Source organism: Ambystoma mexicanum, chromosome 4p, assembly GCF_040938575.1.
Source record: "Ambystoma mexicanum isolate Mex_15411 chromosome 4p, UKY_AmexF1_1, whole genome shotgun sequence".
Classification (NCBI taxonomy): domain Eukaryota; kingdom Metazoa; phylum Chordata; class Amphibia; order Caudata; family Ambystomatidae; genus Ambystoma; species Ambystoma mexicanum.
The window spans coordinates 605,952,826-605,971,494 of NC_090927.1; the positions used below are offsets into that span (position 1 = coordinate 605,952,826).

Here is an 18,669-nt window from a genome sequence, read left to right on the forward strand (position 1 = left end):
TATCTAGATTTGAGTATCCTGTATAGTGGGAGAGAGGCATAGCTTTCATAATGCAGCAGGTTTCAGAATATAATACAGTTGGTTTAGTACTATAATAGACACAGATGCTTTTATATCCCTAAAGGTGAGAGTACAATTTATAGATGTAAATTTGCTAGTGTTGAGTGTTCCTTAAGAGAGTGATGCAGGTAACATTTGCAGTTCTATCCTAATAATCACAGTTCCGTCCGAATGCGGCAGCCCCCAGATGTGGCTTGAGGCAAAACTAAACCAACAAAGTGTGCAGCAGGCCAGTGTCTACAACACAGTCCCAGTTTAGCTCAGTTGATAATTCAGCAGTCCTCAACCTTTGTAGACCTGGTTAGCAATGGTAGCCTGGCAAACTATGTTCTGAGGTAGTGTAAGGTAGAGTGGCAGGGCTTTCTGGAGTAGAGTGATTGCTCTACTCCCCACTCGTGTCACACTTACTTTGGTAGTTGCTGCTGGTTGATGGCTGGCCACTGGCTTCCCCTGCTGACACAACCTGGAGCCACCTCTGTTGGAGACTGGAGCTGCCTCTGTTGGAGCCGCCCTTAGCCGCAGGTGCTGCACAGGCAGCGGACTGCCCTTGGTTGACCTTTATGAGGGTTTAATGGACCAATCAGGTATGTGGGATAATAGGGACCAGAAAGCGGGCAGGGGAGAGGGAGACCCACGCGCACAGCGCACTCTGTGTGCTTTGTAAAGCACTATATGAATTTTTAGAAAAACAGGCTTTGGGGCTGGGGCCTGGAGACACTCCCCTTGCCTGGGAAGGAGATGGAAATGGCACGGATGCAGCGCCGGCAGCCAGGTCATTAGGCCTGTGTTTTGGGCAAATGGAATAGACCAATCAGGTCGGGTGAGAGGTCTGATAGGTGGGATAATAGTGCCCAGGAAGTGGGCAGGGGAGAGGGACGGGACACCCGCGTGCACAGCACGCTCTATGTGCTTTGTAAAGCACTACATTAATTCTTTGAAAAGCAGGCTATGTGGCTGGGGCCTGGAGACACTCAAATTGCCAGGGAAGGAGATGGCACGGATGCAGCACCAGCAGCCAGGTCATTATGCATGTGTTTTGCGCAAATGGAATAGATCAGGTCGGGTGGGAGGTCTGGTAGGCGGGATAACAGGGACCAGTAAGCAGGCAGGGGAGAGGGAGATCTGCGCGCATAGCGCACTCTCGTGCATTGTAAAGCACTAAATGAATTTTTAGAAAAGCAGGATATAGGGCTGGGGCCTGGTGACACTCACCTTGCCTGGGAATGAGATGGAAATGGCAGGAACCCCAATCTTAGTGGTCCTTAATGTTCTCCAAAGGGCCACACACATAAATATTGTGTCCCCAGTGAGAACAGGATGGAAAGCACTGGCAAAGAATTGTCGGAGCAGCACAACATTAAGGAATAAGTGACCGGGACCCTCAAGGTGAGAAAAAAGGACACCCTTCTCCTGTACAGTGCACTCATGCAAATACTTCATATTGTTCAGCCTGCTCTGGGGTAGCCACAAACTGGGCAACTGCATTCCATCCCAAGCCTTTTTTAACCAGCTCCACAGAAGCTCTCCGCTGTAAAGCTCTACACATCCTCTACTTCCATTCCTTCTGCTCACCTACCAGTACTGTGATAAACACACATCGGCATCTTTACAAACATAAACCTCTCTAACGTTGCACATCATGAGTGTGCAAACCTCTAAACCAAAACACTGCGCACCTTCATAACGTCCTACTCCCATAAAAATGGGGAATTTGGGCACGCAAGCCATTACTTGCGTAGGATTTACAGTTTGGTGACAGAAAGTAGTCTAAGAACCACTGAGAATATCTATTGTGGAAAATACTGAAGACTTTTAGGGTCTTCCATCACATAAGCTTCCCCCACCCACCTTTTGATTTTGGGAGTCACAAGTGGTGTGTGGATGCATGTGAGCCATTAATACAAGACTGCAAAGCGCTTTGTAAAGTGAGAGCTATAAAAAAATCAATTTATGCTACTTGAGCCTTGTTGGCTAATTAGCTGAATAGTACCTCCCTGAGCCCCACCGGTATAGCTCCCTTCCCTATAGAGTAAATGCTTGGAAGGGCAGACCCGATTCTCCACCCCACAACTAAGCACTCCTCTCCAGAGGAGAGAGGAACTGGGTGTGTTCCATCATGACTCCTATGGATCCTGGCTATCTCCATCATCGCACAACAAAGAGATTTCAAAATGTTCAATTTGTAACAAATAGTCTCAAAAAATGCCACCCCAGATACTATTGAAACAATTGTTATGGTGGAGATTTGTAAATGGTGTAATGTGCTTTGCTTCCAAGGCATTACTTTAAATGAAGTAGTATTTAAGCACATGAAATGCAAAGGGAAACCAACTAAACCTGTGAAGATGTGCTCAGTTGCTTACATTGTCCACATCCCAATTTCACCATTTAACCAAAGTGTGTCATCCTTGGCAGATCATGTAATCACGCTGGGGGTCATTACGAGTATGGAGGTAGCCATGGTGCTATCAGCGCCATGGCTATCCCCATACCACATACCGGGTCCCTTGAATGAGGAATTACCAGGCCATTCAACCTTGGAGGACCCGGTAATTCCTCACTCAAAATACCCATCCCCATTCAAGCCCCAAAGGGCTCAATGGGAATGGGGAGGGAGCTAATAACGCGCCCGTTAATAACCGGCCCGTTATTAGCTCCCTGGTCCTTTAACGGCTCCCACTAAGGGTGCCTGGTAAAACCATCCACCCTTAGCGGGACCCGCTAAAGGACCTCGTAATGCGGTGGTAAGGGGTTAACGGCACCGGCACCCTTACCAGCGCTGTTAACCCCTTACCGCCAGGGTCGGAATGAGGCCCACTGGACCTCATTACGAGGCTGGCGGTAGCCGTACCTGTAGTACAGGCACAGCTGCCGCCGGTATCAATTTTTTCTGGCACCCGTGAATGGGCAATTACCGGGTCATGCCGAGTTTGGCGGACCCGGTAATTGCCCATTTGCGTGTGCCGGTAATAAGGGACTTCCCATCCACATTCGGCTCCATAGGGCTCAATGGGAATGGGGAGGGTGGTAGCATGGTACCGTTAATAAAAGTACCAGTATTACCATCAGGTTCTGCTCACGGGTGCCGGTACGGCCCCCTGATCAGACCAGGTGGCTGCAAGGGCACCCTCAAGCAGAACTCGTATTATGGTGGTATGGTAACAACGGTGCCGGTAACAATACCGGCACCGTTGTTGCCTTACCGCCATACTCGTAATGAGTCCCACTGTGTCTTATCTGCAGCTCTGTGATTCACTACAGAGCTTATATCATGGTTTTATTTAAAAAAAAGCCTGACTATACAGTTGTTCCATAAATTATAATAGTGCAATGTATGTGTTTGCACCACAATGTTATTTGCCATTTGGCTGACTTATGGGAACTTATTCTAGAGTCCCTTCCATGGTGCCTCCAAGTATCAAAGACCGATGATGCTCCTTGCAATGCCCTTTTCTATGAAGCCATTTCTGTTGGTGCAATCCATATGCTAATTAGGAGGTGTGTATGTATTTTGCCCCATTTTGCGCTTGGACAGAGCTCTAATAGATGAGTTTCCTGCATCTGTAATGACTCTGCAGTTTCATTTGTGTTAGTGTTAAAATGCCATCTACCACTTATCTTACCAAAAAAGTAGATTGGGGCAGTGGTGGGTGAGAATGAGACCATATCTCCCCCTTCCCCCACTCTTGCAATGCTGGATACTCCCCTCGTGCTCTGTGGCTGTGCACAGGGCGGATTAGATCACCAAATGTACCCTGTGCACAGCCACAGAGCACATTACATTACCGTCAGTTATATTTGCTTAAATTATACAAAGCACTTTTCGTTGCGTTGCTTAACAGTGACTGGAGTGCTTAAAAAAACGCTCCAGTCAGTGGTAAGCAACGCAACGAAAAGCGCTTTGCATAATTTAAGCAAATATACCCACAGGTAATGTAATGTGCTCTGTGGCTGTGCACAGGGCAGATTAGATCACATTATCTGCCCTGCGCATAGCCACACAGCACATTACAATACCGTCGGTTATATTTGCTTAAGTTACTTTTCGTTGTGTTGCTTACAGTGACTGGAGCGCTTGTTTACAATAAAAAAACGCTCCAGTCACTGGTAAGCAACGCAACGAAAAGTACTTTGTATAATGTAAGCAAATATACCCAAACGTAATGTAATGTGCTCTGCGGCTGTGCACAGGGCAGATTAGATCACATAATCTTCCCTGTGCACTGTCACAGAGCACATTATATCACTATACACCCATGACTCACCTTCCTTTGCTCTGGACCTGGAACGAACCGCTGAGGAGCACTTGCAATGGCATGTGTGGGACCCCACCTGCACATGCGAGCACACCACAGGCAGAATCACTGCGCGCAACTCACACACACACCAAGCCTGGATGGATGATGGTGACATTTAGTTGCCATTTGATTATTTATGTGTATCCTTCCCCAAAGGAAAGAGGGCCGATGTTACAAGGCCTACCAAGGAAAGTCCTGGTGGGCCAATCCAGCCCTGCCTCTGCTCTTGGCTTCCTCGATGTAACTGCAGGCGAAGGAGGACTCATATGATTGGCTGACTATGTCATGTGCTTTTCAGCATGTGTTATACTCACAATTCAGTGATCAAGGGTCACGTGAAGACGAGTGGGCGGGCCGTTGCTATGCTGTGTTTCTGGGATGGGAACTAGACACTACCCTGTACCAAATGCTCCTTCTCAATTCCCAGGCAGCATCAGGAAGCGGTTTTGTCTGAGGAATAGGAAGCAGACATTCATCGGATGTTGCCAGCCAAAGGAAAAGAATTGGAACAGTATTGACTTCAGGTGCTGCGAAAGAAGGAGAACGTGAGAGCTGTTGTGGTCTTCTTGACTCTCTTAAGACCATCGTGCTAATGAACTAAACCGTTGGAGGACTGATACCTTCCTTCTAATCTTCCCTATTCTGCAGCTAATCAGACACTGCAGGACTGGACATTTACCCTAACTTGGCTGACAGTTGTGCAGCTCAGACTTCTCGGGACACCGCATATTGGTGCAGCAGTTTTTCCTGTCATCCATATTGGGAACTTCTAGCTGTTTTTTTCTTTGTTTTTGAAGAGTGTAATTGCTTATCTCCTGATGAAGACGTAACTCAATTAAAGTTAAATACATCGAAACCGGTTGAGAAACCAGAGATGAGGTCGACTTTGGACACCGATGTGACCCATCCCAACCCATGACCAGTTGTGCAATCTATTGTGGTGTCTTATATATTGATTATATACTTCTTTTTCTTTTTAATGAAGACAATAATTAATTGATTGTTTTGACTTTTTAAGGATAAAGTTTTAGCTTATATTTGTCACTGTTTGGTTTGTATGTATGAATGGCTGACGGATGCATGTGTATGAATGATATGAATTATTTGTAAAACTATGTGTTCTTAAATTTTTCCTGCGATGTAAAATTGTAATGAGTGCTATGATTAAATCATGATTAAAATTCTCATATTTAAATAATGGATCAGGTCTAATAAAATTCCTTGATACCCTATTTTCAAAATTGCATCCTCTGGATCCCTTTTTCCGAGATTAGTAATACTCACAATTCAGTACACCTTTTCCATTTCACTGCATGTTATATTCATTTGAATCTGTGTTATAACAATTTCAACCCAGGCTATATTCATTTCAATGATTGTCATATTCATTTCAATGCACGTCATATCCATTTAAATGCATGTTACATCAATTTATATCAGTGTTATATTCACATCTATCGATGTTACATTCATTTCAGTGGGTGTCATATTTATTTCACTGCACGTCCTATACATTTCAATGCATGCTCAGATTACTACTGGTAATCTTCATTACTCCTAGTCTTACTCTTCCTCATCCCAGTACTTACCTTTGAGTATGTTCCGTGCTCACTGGAACTCTCCTCTTTTCAAGCCCTCCACTGGCCGCCCCTCCCCATCCCACGAGGTATAACTTCCCAACCAACCAGGCTACGGCAGTATCCAAAGCCCGGGCATGGGAACCTTCATTCAAAGGATGGGAGGGAAGGAGAAGTCCGTACTGGGGCGAGGAAGAGTAAGACTAGGTATGGTATAGTATAGTATGGAAATGTTTATTTGTAAAGCACCTATGCACAAAGTAAGTGTTTCAAAGTGCTCACGGAGGGAGGGGGCAAGGGGAAAAAGCAACAGTCATTCAGAGGCCTTGAATTTCTGAACGATACAAATCTACACAGGCAGAGTAATTGCATACAATACAATTAACAGTGTAGATGACAGCAAATAGGTCTGACAATGATTCTGCAGTTTTTCCAAGTGCATTGAGGTGCCACCATGCAGGGAGGAGGGGACAAGGGAAGACAGATAGACGAATCTTCAAGGCATGGTACGTTCAGATCATGCAAGTGCAAGATAGTACAGGAGAGGGGAAGTGGGTGGGGGACGACAAGTGCAGGGGGGAGGGGAAGTCCAAGTTCGCCCAGTCAGTAAGAAGCTCAGGTAAGTGCTGAGAAATGCTACTCTCTGGAGGTAGATGAGCGGAGGGCTCGGGAAGGACAGTATTTAAGTAGACATTGTTGCAGATAGGTAGGTCCTAGGCCCCAGAAAGCCTTATGGACAATGCAGAGGGTCTTCAACTTGATCCTTGCAGACAAAGAGAGCCAGTGGAGGCATTTCAGCGCCAGAGAGATGCGGTCCCTGGGCTTGAGGCCAAGGATAAGTCTTGCGTTTCTGTTATGGATGAGTTGCAGAAGGCACAGAACCGAGGCAGGGAGGTTGAGAAAGAGGCTATTGCAGTAGTCCAGACTTGGGAGAACCAGGGCTCTGGAGACAATGAGTTGCTGGGGGAAGGTAAGAAAAGGAAAAGTATCTCTGAGGAGGTGCAGCTGGTAGTTGGACTTTTTAGAGATGTCCGAAATGTGAGTGAAGAAGGAGAGAGTGAAATAGAAGATGACCCCAAGGTTTTTGCATCACAGGTGGGTGCAGGTGCAGGGCCAAGGGAGGCCTGCCAGAGAGAGTGTGGGAACGCGGGAGCAGAAGTCCTGATGCGAACGATCTCAGTCTTACTGGCACTGAAGCAGAGGTAGTTTGCAGCACACCATGGCTGAATTGCAGACAGTCAGATATGAGCAACGTAGAAGAGGTTGCTCAGGGTAGGCTGAAGGAGAGTTGCGTGTTATCCGCGTAACACTGGAAGTTAGAGATGAAAGTGGCAATCACGCATGCCAAGGCAGCCATGTAGACGTTGAAGAGCCAGGGGGCTAGGTTAGAACCCTGGGAAACACCACAGGTTGAACGAGTGATAGTAGAAAGAAAGGACCAAAGTTGCACCTTGGATGGACGGTCAGAAAGGAATGAGGTTACCCACACTAGAGCCTGACCTGTGATTCCCAGTGTGTCACGGAAACGAGCAATCAGAATGTTGTGGTTTACTGTGTCAAAGGAAGAGGAGAGGTCAAGAAGAATGAGGACAGGGGGGTGTTAGTGTCGAGATTTGAGAGCAGGTCTTCACAGGTATTCAGAAGAGCAGTTTCCGTGCCTCTGGATGCTCGTGGAGGCAACCAGCAGATTCAGTGTGGAGGGTGAGCTGAGAGATAGCCAGCTTCTCTATGAATTTGTCCAGGAAGGGGGTGATAGAGATAGGGTGGTAGTTTGCCGGAATGGAGGGGTCGGCAGAGAGTTTCTTAAGCAGAGGGTGCACAGTGGAGTGCTTAAGAGAAGATGGGAAAACTCCAGTAGCAAAAGAGAGATTGCAGAGATCAGCCAAGGCTGGAGCAAGAGAGTGAATGGGCCTCATTATAAGGGTGGCAGTGACGGTATGAACGGTGCCGGTAAGGCACCAGCCCCGTTCATACCGTCCCGCCGCATTACGAGTTCTGCTTGTGGGTTCCTGACAGCCCGCCAGGTCTTACCTGGTGTGCTGTGTGGCACCCGCAAGCAGAATTCGCAATTGCGTCGCCACTGCTATCTGCCATGCTACCCAACCCCATTCTGCCCCATAGGGCAGAATGGTGATCAGGAGCCCGGCAATACCGCCACCCGTGAATGGCAATTACAGGCCCATTCATCTCGTAATGGGCCGGTTATTGCCCAATCGCGGGAGGCGGTGCCGGTAGTGAGCATGGCGGTAGCCGTGCCTGCCATACAGGCACGGCTACCGCCATGCTCGTAATGAGGCCCAATGTTGTCCTTCATGGTTTTATTGGGTAGGGGCCTGTTTGGATGAAGCCTTCATAGATTGGACTTGTCTGTTGACCTCATCAGGTGTAGTGGGAGTGAGAGAAGAGAGGAGAAATGGTGGAGGGGAAAAGGCAGGCTCCAGAAGTGTTGGTGTATGATGCAGTGTGGAAGTGAGAGAGAAAAATATGTCTTGGGTTTTTTCAGTGAAGTGTGCAGCCAGGGCTGAGCAAAGGTCCTGGTTGGGTGTGCCAGAGGAGTAGGAGGATGAATAATGAAGAGTACCAAAAAGTAATCTGAGTATTACCTCCACATCTCTCTTTCTTCACTAGGTACATACCTTTGAGTTTGTAAGGACGCCCATGCCCACCACACAAGACACAGACGCCAAGGGTAAAGTAAAACTCACCCAGCAACAATTTATTCATACAGCAAAAAGCAAAAGGCATGCTGACCATGACTCCTATCACCACCTGAACCAGAGACAGCCTCCAGACCACCCACACCAAAGGAAGTAGACTGGAGCACCTCCACGTTGAGTTGGTAATGCAGAATTAATGTATTAGGTGTAGCCCATATGGCAACTTGGCAAATGTCCAACAAAGGACCCCCCTGCAGGCATGACCAGGAGGCGGTCACCCCTCTTGTGGACCGACCCTGGACCCACCCTTCAGCACAGAAGCCGAGAGACTCATAGAATCAAAGATTTAATCCACCAGCTAATCATTGGAGTGGACACCCGGCGACCACGGCCCCCTGCCCCCTGATCAGTGATAAAAAAGGACTCTCTCTGGGACAGATAATGTAAGACCGCCCGCTTGGCATCCAGACAATGCCAAGCCTCCTCATTAGGAGAGGATGGAGCAAGAAAGAAAGCCGAGAGAACCACCCCCTGAGACCGATGGAACCAAGAGGCGACCTTGGGCACAAACGAGGAGTCACAGCCCAGCACCAAAGACTCCTTCTGGACCACCAGAAACAGTGGCCTATGCAAGAGGGCCCTGATTTCCCCCAAATGCTGAGCCAAAGTAATGGCAATTAGGAAGGTAGTCTTCAGCGTCAACCATTTCATCTCCACCTCTTCCTGGGGCTAAAATAGAGGCTTCTGCAATATGGACAGGACCAGAGGAAGGTCCCACGGGGAACCCCAACTAGGCCCAAGGGATGAGTATCTGGTACCCCTTTCAAGAGTGTTGAGACCAGAGCCTCCCCACGTACCGTAGGGGACCAGGAAACCTGGAAAGCCCGAATGGCTGACCACTGAGAATGGAGAGTAGAGACCACCAACCCCTTCTCTGCCCCTTCATGAAGAAATTGCAAAATGTCTGGGAGGACACACTCCAGTGCCAGGACACACTTCAGGGAACACCAAGCCAGAAAATTAGCCCAATGACAGTCAGAGGACTTAAGTGTAGAGGACTAACGCCCTCCTATCAGTTTCCAGACCCCCCCAATGGATGAGAGAGGAGAAGGAGGACATTGACCAACCGCAATGGAGACGGCCATCTGAGCAACACCCAAGGAGAAGCTAACTGCATCTCCAGAAGGCCCAGGAAACAGCCCCTCTGAGGCCAGTAAGGGACACCGGGATGAACACACGCGGAGATGATCTGATTGTGCTGATGACCTGCAGAATCAGGGGATGTGGAGGAAAGGCATAAAGAAGCTCTGAGGGGCCAAGTCAAGGGAAGAGCGTCCACCCCCCCACCAACCCATGGGGGGCAGAGTCCTCAAGCAAAACCAGGAAAGTTGAGAGTTGCAGGGGGAGGCAAAGAGGTCCATCCAGAGATGCCGAACCACCAACACACATCCTGAAAAACCTTGGGACAAAGAGACATCTCCCCTGAGACCGGAAACACCCTGCTGAATCAGTCCACAGTCACATTGTCCACCCCCCGGATATGTACCGCTCTCAAGGAGACCAGGTGTGCTGCGCTCCAGGTCCAAATGGACAAAGCCAGATCCTCCAGGGAGCGGGACCCCGTAGCCCCCTAATGGTTGATGGAAGCAAGAGCCAAGGTGTTGTCTTTCCGAACCATAACATCATTCCACTAGATCGAAGACATGAAGACCACCAAAGCCCTTAGAACAAACACCTGACAACTCCTTCCAATTGGAGGAGGCCAGCTTGGAAAGAAAAGAGTTCCAGGGAGCACAGAACAAACTCAAAGGTAAGTACTGGGGAGAGGAGGGACATGGAGGTAATGTCTTAATCATTCAAATGGATGTTATATTAATTTTAATACATATTACATTCACTTCAATGTGTGCCATATTCATTTCAATGGGTTTCATATTCATGCCATTGCATGTCCTAATCAATTCAACATGCGTCATATTCATTTCAATGGGTATCATATTTATTTCAATGCATGTCCTATTCATTTCAACGCATGTCTTATTCATTCCAATGCATGATATATTCATTCAAATGCATGTTACATTCACTTAAACGTGTGTCATATTCATTTCAATGGGTATCATAATCATTCCATTGCATGTCCTATTCACTTCAACGTGTGTCATATTCATTTCAATGGATGTCATATTTATCTCAATGCATGTCCTATTCATTTCAATGTGTCTCTTATTCATGCCAATGCATGTTATATTCACTTCAATGTGTGTCTTATTCATTTCAATGGGTGTCATATTCATTCCATTGCATGTCCCATTCACTTCAACGTGTGTCATATTAATTTCAATAGGTGTCATATTCATTCCGTTGCGTGTCCTATTCACTTCAACGTGTGTCATATTCATTTCAATGGGTGTCATATTTATTTCAACGTGTCATATTTATTTCAACATGTGTCATATTAATTTCAATGGGTGTCATATTGATTCCATTGCATGTCCTATTCACTACAACGTGTGCCATATTCATTTCAATGGGTGTTATATTCATTCCATTGCGTGTCCTATTCACTTCAATGCATGTCATATTCATTTCAATGGGTGTCATATTTATTTCAACGTGTGTCATATTTATTTCAACGTGTGTCATATTCATTTCAATGGGTGTCATATTCATTCCATTGCACGTCCTATTCACTTCAACATGTGTCATATTCATTTCAGTGGGTGTCATTCATTCCATTGCGTGTCCTATTCACTTCAACGTGTGTCATATTCATTTCAGTGGGTGTTATATTCATTCAATTGCATGTCATATTCACTTCAACGTGTGCCATATTCACTTCAATTGGTGTCATATTCATTTCAATGTGTGTCCTATTCATTTCAATGCATGTCTTATTCATTGAATTTCAGTGTATGTCATACTCATTTCAATACATGTCATACTCATTTCAATACATGTTATACTCATTTCGATACGTATTATAGTAATCTCAGTGTATACCTTACTCGTTTCACTGCATGTTGTATTCATTTCAATATGTCACATTCACAAAGGTGTAATTTTGACTTGAACGGCTTCCCATAGACCTCCTTCCTCTCTGATCAACCCTCCCATGTCGAACTTGGGTCCTTCCTCTCCTTTATCTTTATCTCTACCTGTGGTGTTCCCCAGGGGTCTAACCTCTCTCCCTGGCTGTTCAACCAATACCTGGAACTTCCTGACCACCGCATTGCCACTCTCTGCCCCAACTTTCATTGCTATGCGGACGACGCTCAGCTCATTTTCAGGCTCCCTTCCACCACCTCTTCTCCTTCTCTCTTCTCTGCCTGTCTGTCTGCTATCCAGGAGTGGTGTGCCACGAACAATCTTTGCCTTAATGCCTTAATTACTGATATTCTCCTCATCAGCACACCTGCTCTCTCCTTTCCTGTCGCTCTCTGGCCGGCCTCTCTTGGCCCTCTTCCTTCTCCCACCTGTGAGGCTAAAAACCTCAGGGTCATCTTCGACTCCACTCTCTCCTCTCCTCACGTCTCAGACGTCTCTAAGAAGTCACACTACCAGCTGCACCTCCTCAGAGGTATTCTTCCTTTCCTCTCCTTCCCCCAGAAGCTCACTGTCTCCAGAGCTCTGGTTCTCTCTAGGCTAGACTACTACAACAGCCTCTTTCTAAATCTGCCTGCTTCTACTCTCTGCCCTCTGCAACTCATCCAGAACAGGACTGCAAGACTTGTCCTTGGCCTCAATCCCAGGGATCGTATCTCTCCAGGACTGAAATCTCGGCACTGGCTCCCAGTGGCTACGATGACTAAGTTCAAAACCCTATGCATTGTCCACAAGGCCTTCTGGGGCCTGGGGTCTCAATACCTCCAACTCTCTCTTCCTAAATATCTTCCTTCTCAAGCTCTTCGATCATCCGCATCCAACTCCCTCAGGGTCAGTCACTTCTCCAAGCAATGAGTTGGTGGTAGATCTCTTTCTTCGGTTGGGGCCTCCCTCTGGAACAGCCTCCCTGCCTCCCTGAAACTCGAGGAGAAGAATCTCCTGTTCTGGAAGCACCTCAAGACCTTCCTCTTTGCTTGTGCTTTCTCTCCTACTCTCCTCTGCTGAACTCCTGACTGCAACTGCACTGGTCACCTGGCTACCCTCTAATCTTGGGCCCAGGTCCCCTCCCCCGCCAGCTGCATGCCAGCACTGCCTTTCCGGGCAACTCCTGCACTTGCGGGCTGTTTCTGTATCGCTACAGTCCCCACCAGCTCTTGACACTTGAGGTCTGCACTTACCCCTGCACTGGCCACTAGCTGGCCGCACCTTTTACCTACTGTTTTTATTTATTTGATTTATTTTACTGTTGATCCTATGTATTACACTGCCCCCTACCCCTCCCCTCCACACTTTCCCTTTCACCCTCCCCTGCACTTGCGTGATCTCAATGTCACCTGGCCTAGTAAAATCGTTGTCTCTGTCTTCCCTCTGTTCTCCCTCCCTTGCCTCGTCGCGCTTTGAAACACTTGTGTATAGGCGCTTTATAAATGCCATCTCATAACAGCAACACAAATATTGATTCATGCCTGGAATGGCACATGTTATTATTGTTAAGAGTCCAGTAAATAATGACCCTGAACTTTGAGGGGTTATACTTTAAGGAATGTAGCAAGCAGACTGTGTTACGGCATGCAGTTATGTAGGCCAGACTATTTTTTTTACATGTTAGTCTTTAGGCCACGCCCAGCAAGTGTTAGACCACACCTATCATGTAGGCCACACCCCAAAATGTGCAGCCCCCTCAATTTCTTGCCGTACTTAAAGCACCGACCAAGGGAATCAATGGGCCATGACTATCACTGGGGTGGGGCCATCACTGTTAAAAACAGGCTTTGTATATGCTGGCATGTGCATCTTACACTTTCATAGAAGAAAAAAGTAATTGACAAACTCCCAAAAACTGCTGCTTAAACTTGCATTCATTCGTTTTCTTTGAAATGTGTTTATTTTTTGTCGAACTAACACACAAATACCCTGTAATTTGTGTGCCCCTTCCTTTGTATTTTATCACAGGTTATATTTATAAAGATGTTATATGATTGCCAAACTGCTTAATCACAAATACATGCTTCTGTTGTCCTGACAACCGTTATTAGGAAATTAAACTGTGGGTTCATGGGCGCCAACTTTTGAATTTCACAGCAGGGGCAGAAACATCCCTGCCCTGGATATAAGCAAGCGACCAGCCCATGCCCTGACAAAACACATTTTATAGCACTTGTTTTTTATAAGAAATTGCAAAAAGTCATACGATTAGCAACCCGTTTTTACCATATAACATCTCAACAACGGTCTTTCAACCTGCTGAGCTACCCTGGCAGCCTTGTACTGTAGAGCGTGTCTATGGATCCCTTAATGTACTAAAAATCAATGCATTACCAACAGTATTTTGGGTGCAGCATTGCAGTGGAAGTGATTTAAAGTGGAATTGATGTACAGTGTGGAGTTTGGAAAGAAGCAGCTTGAACAAAATTGCACCATTTTAAAACTATTATTTTTAACATTTCCTTTGAGTGGAGTTCAACTGTCCGCTCAGCCCCCTTGGAACTCCGCCCTCTCTTCCAAACCCCACCCCAGCCCTTGTGGGATCCCCCTTTAAATGTTTTTCATTTACACCACTGAGGGTAAGCATGCAGGTTACCTTATCAGGCAAAAAACAGACACATGAGCAGTGTGGTATGTGTCTAGCGCCGCAACGAGGAGGTAGTGGAGACGTGTACTTTGTTTTTAGACCTATCCCCGATGGGGGATAACATAACTCTGTCAGAGGCTTCTTGGGTGTTGTTTGGTGGCAAAGGGTGCATCACGTTTCGACTGACATTGCACATGTTGATTACAAGTATATTAGGCGTGTGTGACACTTCACAGTAACGAGCACTACTGTGTCTACTTACGAGCCTTCGAGTCGGAGTGACCTGCACCGAGTGGTAGAAGTCAGGCTGCACTCTGCTGCTTTTCTTAATTTTCCTTCTTCTCTGGGAAGTCTGGGTTTCTTGGTCGCTGTGGCGCACTTCCACAACTGGCTTGGTTTCCTCAACACGAGTTCTTGCCCCTCGTCGTGCGTGCCGAGGACTGGGTCTGAATCCCTGGGCACAGAAATCAAGAGAGGCCCGTGTTATTTTCGATGCAGTGAGACAGCAAATTCTGCGTAAACAGAACAGCACCGACAGGTCTCTGCCATTGGTATTTGAGCTGAAACATTCCCATAGCAAACTTCATATAGATCCAATATCATCGGCTTGGGGCACATTACAGATGACGCTATAAGTAACTAATTAACTTCTCAATACTTACCGGTTCTATCAACCTGCATTTCTGTGACAGCATCATTCAAGAGCACCTAGTATTTATTTAATGGCTCATTTTTATAAACATTATAAATCCAGCAACTTCCTCAGAACACAACGAACCCACTTCACAATGTTTAGGACTGGAGCAAGTCAGAGATGCCCACAAGGTTCTCTCATTTGATCCTTCTAACTTACGCCTGATCACAAAGCAAATCTCAAAGCACTTACCTTCAGCCTGGCACAGAAGATGGTAGCCTCCTGCTTCAGAGGAGGCGCAGTATGCTGGCTTTACCTGGAGGTAAAGCACCCGTTCTGAGCTTCCTCACTGGCTGGGAGGCTGCATGGTCCATACCTCCCAACACCACCCCCCCAGGGTGATAATTAAGCAATAAGCCCCGAGACAGGGGCGGAGGGGGGTGGCGGGGTGGCATTGCCGTGTCACTCGCTTGCCTGTAACTATGGGGCCCTGGGCATTACCAGACACTGGCGAGTATTGGTTATTGCATCAAATGTTTGATTTATGCTCAGTCCATCTTTCCTTTGCAGGTCACATGGTCTGACCCACATACAACTTCCCACAAGGACATTTGATCATATAAATTACTCTGAACGTCATGCAGGTAGAGTAGTCTCTGAGCTTCATTTTCTTACCCGTGTGTGGGTGAGAGACCACATATCCCTTGATGATGTTATTACGGTGGGTGCAATCTAGGCACATCCGCTCCCAATCAGGACTAGAATTAATAAGGTAAGTGGGATGAGAGGGAAAGCGAGGGAAATATGAGGTAAAGAGAGGTGGGGAAGCGGAGGGGGAGGATGCCACCACTTACCTCATTCCCTGGCTGGGGAGATGGCAGCCTCCAGCCCTGAGGAGGCTCAGCGGCCAGGATTAACTTCTGGTAATGCTCCCCGTTCCGAGCCTCCCCATTGGCTGGGAGGCCGCCACACCCACCTCGCCGAATACTAATTATTCATAGCAAGAGCAACATAGGCATTTATGAGGAAGAAAAAAGGGCATACAAATATACAATAAGAAATCTGATCAGCATGCTTGTTGCAAGCGCAACTAAAATGGATGGTGTAACCATCAGAAAATGCAGTTCTTTAAGTTGGTTGGGGCTGCCCTGCAAGTCTCACTAAACAGGGCTACTTGGCAACCATAAGCAACCCCTTTGATTTTATGTCTCTATGTGTGCATGTTCAGTGCCTTGGCTCTCTGTCATGCCACCCAAAAGCAGGCCATGAAATTCCTACTCACCCCCCCCCCCAAGTTCAAAATGCACTCATGTCACAGTAAGCGAGAAGAACTGAGCAGGGACATAATGGTCCTCTGCATTTATATGCAAACCCCAGTAAGGCATCTTTCTCTTTGTATGCATGCTTTTCAGCAAACACATTACAGGGACCATGGCTGAATTGCTGGTGCTATCAGCCTGGTGTTCTCCACACCCTCGGGCCATTAGCACCTCATTCTACTCAAGCAAGGCCACAGTCGATAGCTGTCTACAAAAGGAGCGTGTTTCCAGGTAGCTCCCACTGTGTAGCTCAGATGTGCTTAGCACACTGAGATCACCGCCTTACAACATTGATTATGTATGATAACACTCTCATCCGTTGTTGGAAATCAATGATGCTGTAGGTCGCTGTCCTTAGTCAGTTATTGCTTGATGTGCTTTGCACTCTGAAGTAAACTGCACTGAGAATGGGTGCGTGTGGCTGGCTGACACACCACGCAGCAAACGTGGAGGGGAGGCAAGAGTTGGCGTGCTGCTGCATACTGGGACCTTCTGTCCGCTTTCCCCGTCCTCTCACCTTGGCGCTGTGCTGTGCTGCAAATATTTCAGAAACAGCACATCCTAGGGCCTTGAAGCATGGTTTTTGAGATCACATAGGTAGCATGAGTTTTGTTCCTTGTGTCGCAACACTTAAAACTAACTTTGTCTGGTCCTTCTATGACCACATTGGCGTTTTGCTGATTTCGGGCAACCGTCTCATGTGTGAAGGGCTGAAATCTGGGGGGAGGGGTGGGTTGTCCAAATGTCATGTAGCCAGTAATGTCTGGAGGGTCCCAACAGGTAACTGCACAATTTGGCACATATTGTTTCTTAAAGAATTCCACACCGTTCTACCAAACTAACAGATTTTCTGCTTTATATAGAGGGAGATTGTGGCAGAAACGAGTGCCAAAGGATGTATTGCTGTCTGCACCAGCTGTTGCCCACAACTGTGATGTCATCACCAACTCCAGTGCCACATGGCGAGGGACACGAGGCAACGGGAAGGGGAGGGGCGAGATGTGTTGAAGCTCAGGCAGTTCCTGAGAAGTGTTCATTCAATAAAGACGTGTTTGATCGAGCCTCCCTGCGTCCGTCCCTCATTTATGAGAGAGCACTTATTAGCGAGACGATTGCATGTTGTAGGCTCATCCACATCTCCACAACAACTATGTTCCAATCTGATCAATTAATCCAATAATGCATTCCATGTTCACTATAGTTCATCAGTTGTGTGTATGCCCGATAGCACAACTTGTATGGCAGTATCATCTTTCCCTGACAAATATGTTGATCAAATACACTAATCAACATTGAAATGCATACTGATAGGTTTGAGTGCCACCATGGTTAAGAAGATAGCTCAGTGTGTTTAGTATATTCTGAAGAAAACTGTGTTAATATGCCAAAACACAGTACCTAATCCTGGCATGGCCAACTCAGCCTTCCTCTATCTGAAGTTGATATTTTTGTATACAAGATCTGTTGATAGTAACACGTACTGTGAAACAAAACAACGTAACTGCAAAAAAACGAGTTATAAAACCAACATAGCATGAAACCCCAGATAACTGAACTTGCAAAATGCAGACGGGTGTAATCAATAGCACCTGAGACCTTGCTCTGTGACTCAAAGCACATGTTTGCAGGACCTCGTGGTGTGCTGTTTGGGTCAAGCGCCACACCTTTAGGCCATGCCCATCAGTATTCATGACACACCCCATTTTAAGAACACCTCCCTGCCCCAGATTTCGCATCCCACTGAAAGCACTGGGGGCAAATGTGTGCTAGTGCAGTCTAAAGAGATGTGCGGTAGTCGATACACTTTATAGTTTGAAAATTATGTTGAAGGAACATAGGAAAAGTAAAAATGGGAAAATAGGGATAATCATTTAAATATTGTCTCATAGAAAAGAAATGAACAATATCTGTAGCCGCCGTTGTCATGCCCTCTCTGCACAATTGTAGACGTGGCATGGTCTACGCTGTTCGTTGCCCTCTGAATGACCACAAGATGGCGCTGCAGCCCAATGACTTCGTGTAAGATAATACATGGAAATCGCAGATATCTCCATCCGGGAGAAAAAGACAGCTACACACTCGCAAAGAGGAATTCACGCAGACCAATACCAAAAATAAACAGCACACACATGTTTTCATGTTGTAGGAATGCATATAAACGATACAATGCCCCACTTCATACGAGTATTGAATACTTGAAGGCAATGCAGCCCAACCATTAAAGTTCGCCAGTACACATGAAGGGATATTGTGTCTTCTGTACTTCTGCCTGCTTTTGGGTTCATATTGAGGAAAGTGCAGATGTGACGTCATCCTTCTGATATCTCAGAGGACGGGTCCGCTCCTGGCATGGCGCCCTTCAGTGATCATACGTATGAACCGGCTTCTCCTAGTACCTGTCAATAATATCCTTTTTATGATCATACCTGCTCATTTCAATAATGGCA

The 18,669-nt window shown here is 46.7% G+C and overlaps 1 protein-coding gene across 14 annotated transcripts in view; it reads right to left on the reverse strand.

Moving 5' to 3' along the window:
- DST (dystonin) overlaps positions 1 to 18,669 on the reverse strand; it is a 2,190,048-nt gene that overhangs the window by 2,032,995 nt on the left and 138,384 nt on the right. For all 14 annotated transcript variants that reach the window (XM_069606170.1, XM_069606155.1, XM_069606164.1 and 11 more), the window contains exon 3: positions 14,532 to 14,723. In XM_069606170.1, coding sequence (XP_069462271.1) covers positions 14,532 to 14,723 — 192 coding nt within the window. The remainder of the gene's footprint in view (positions 1 to 14,531; positions 14,724 to 18,669) is intronic.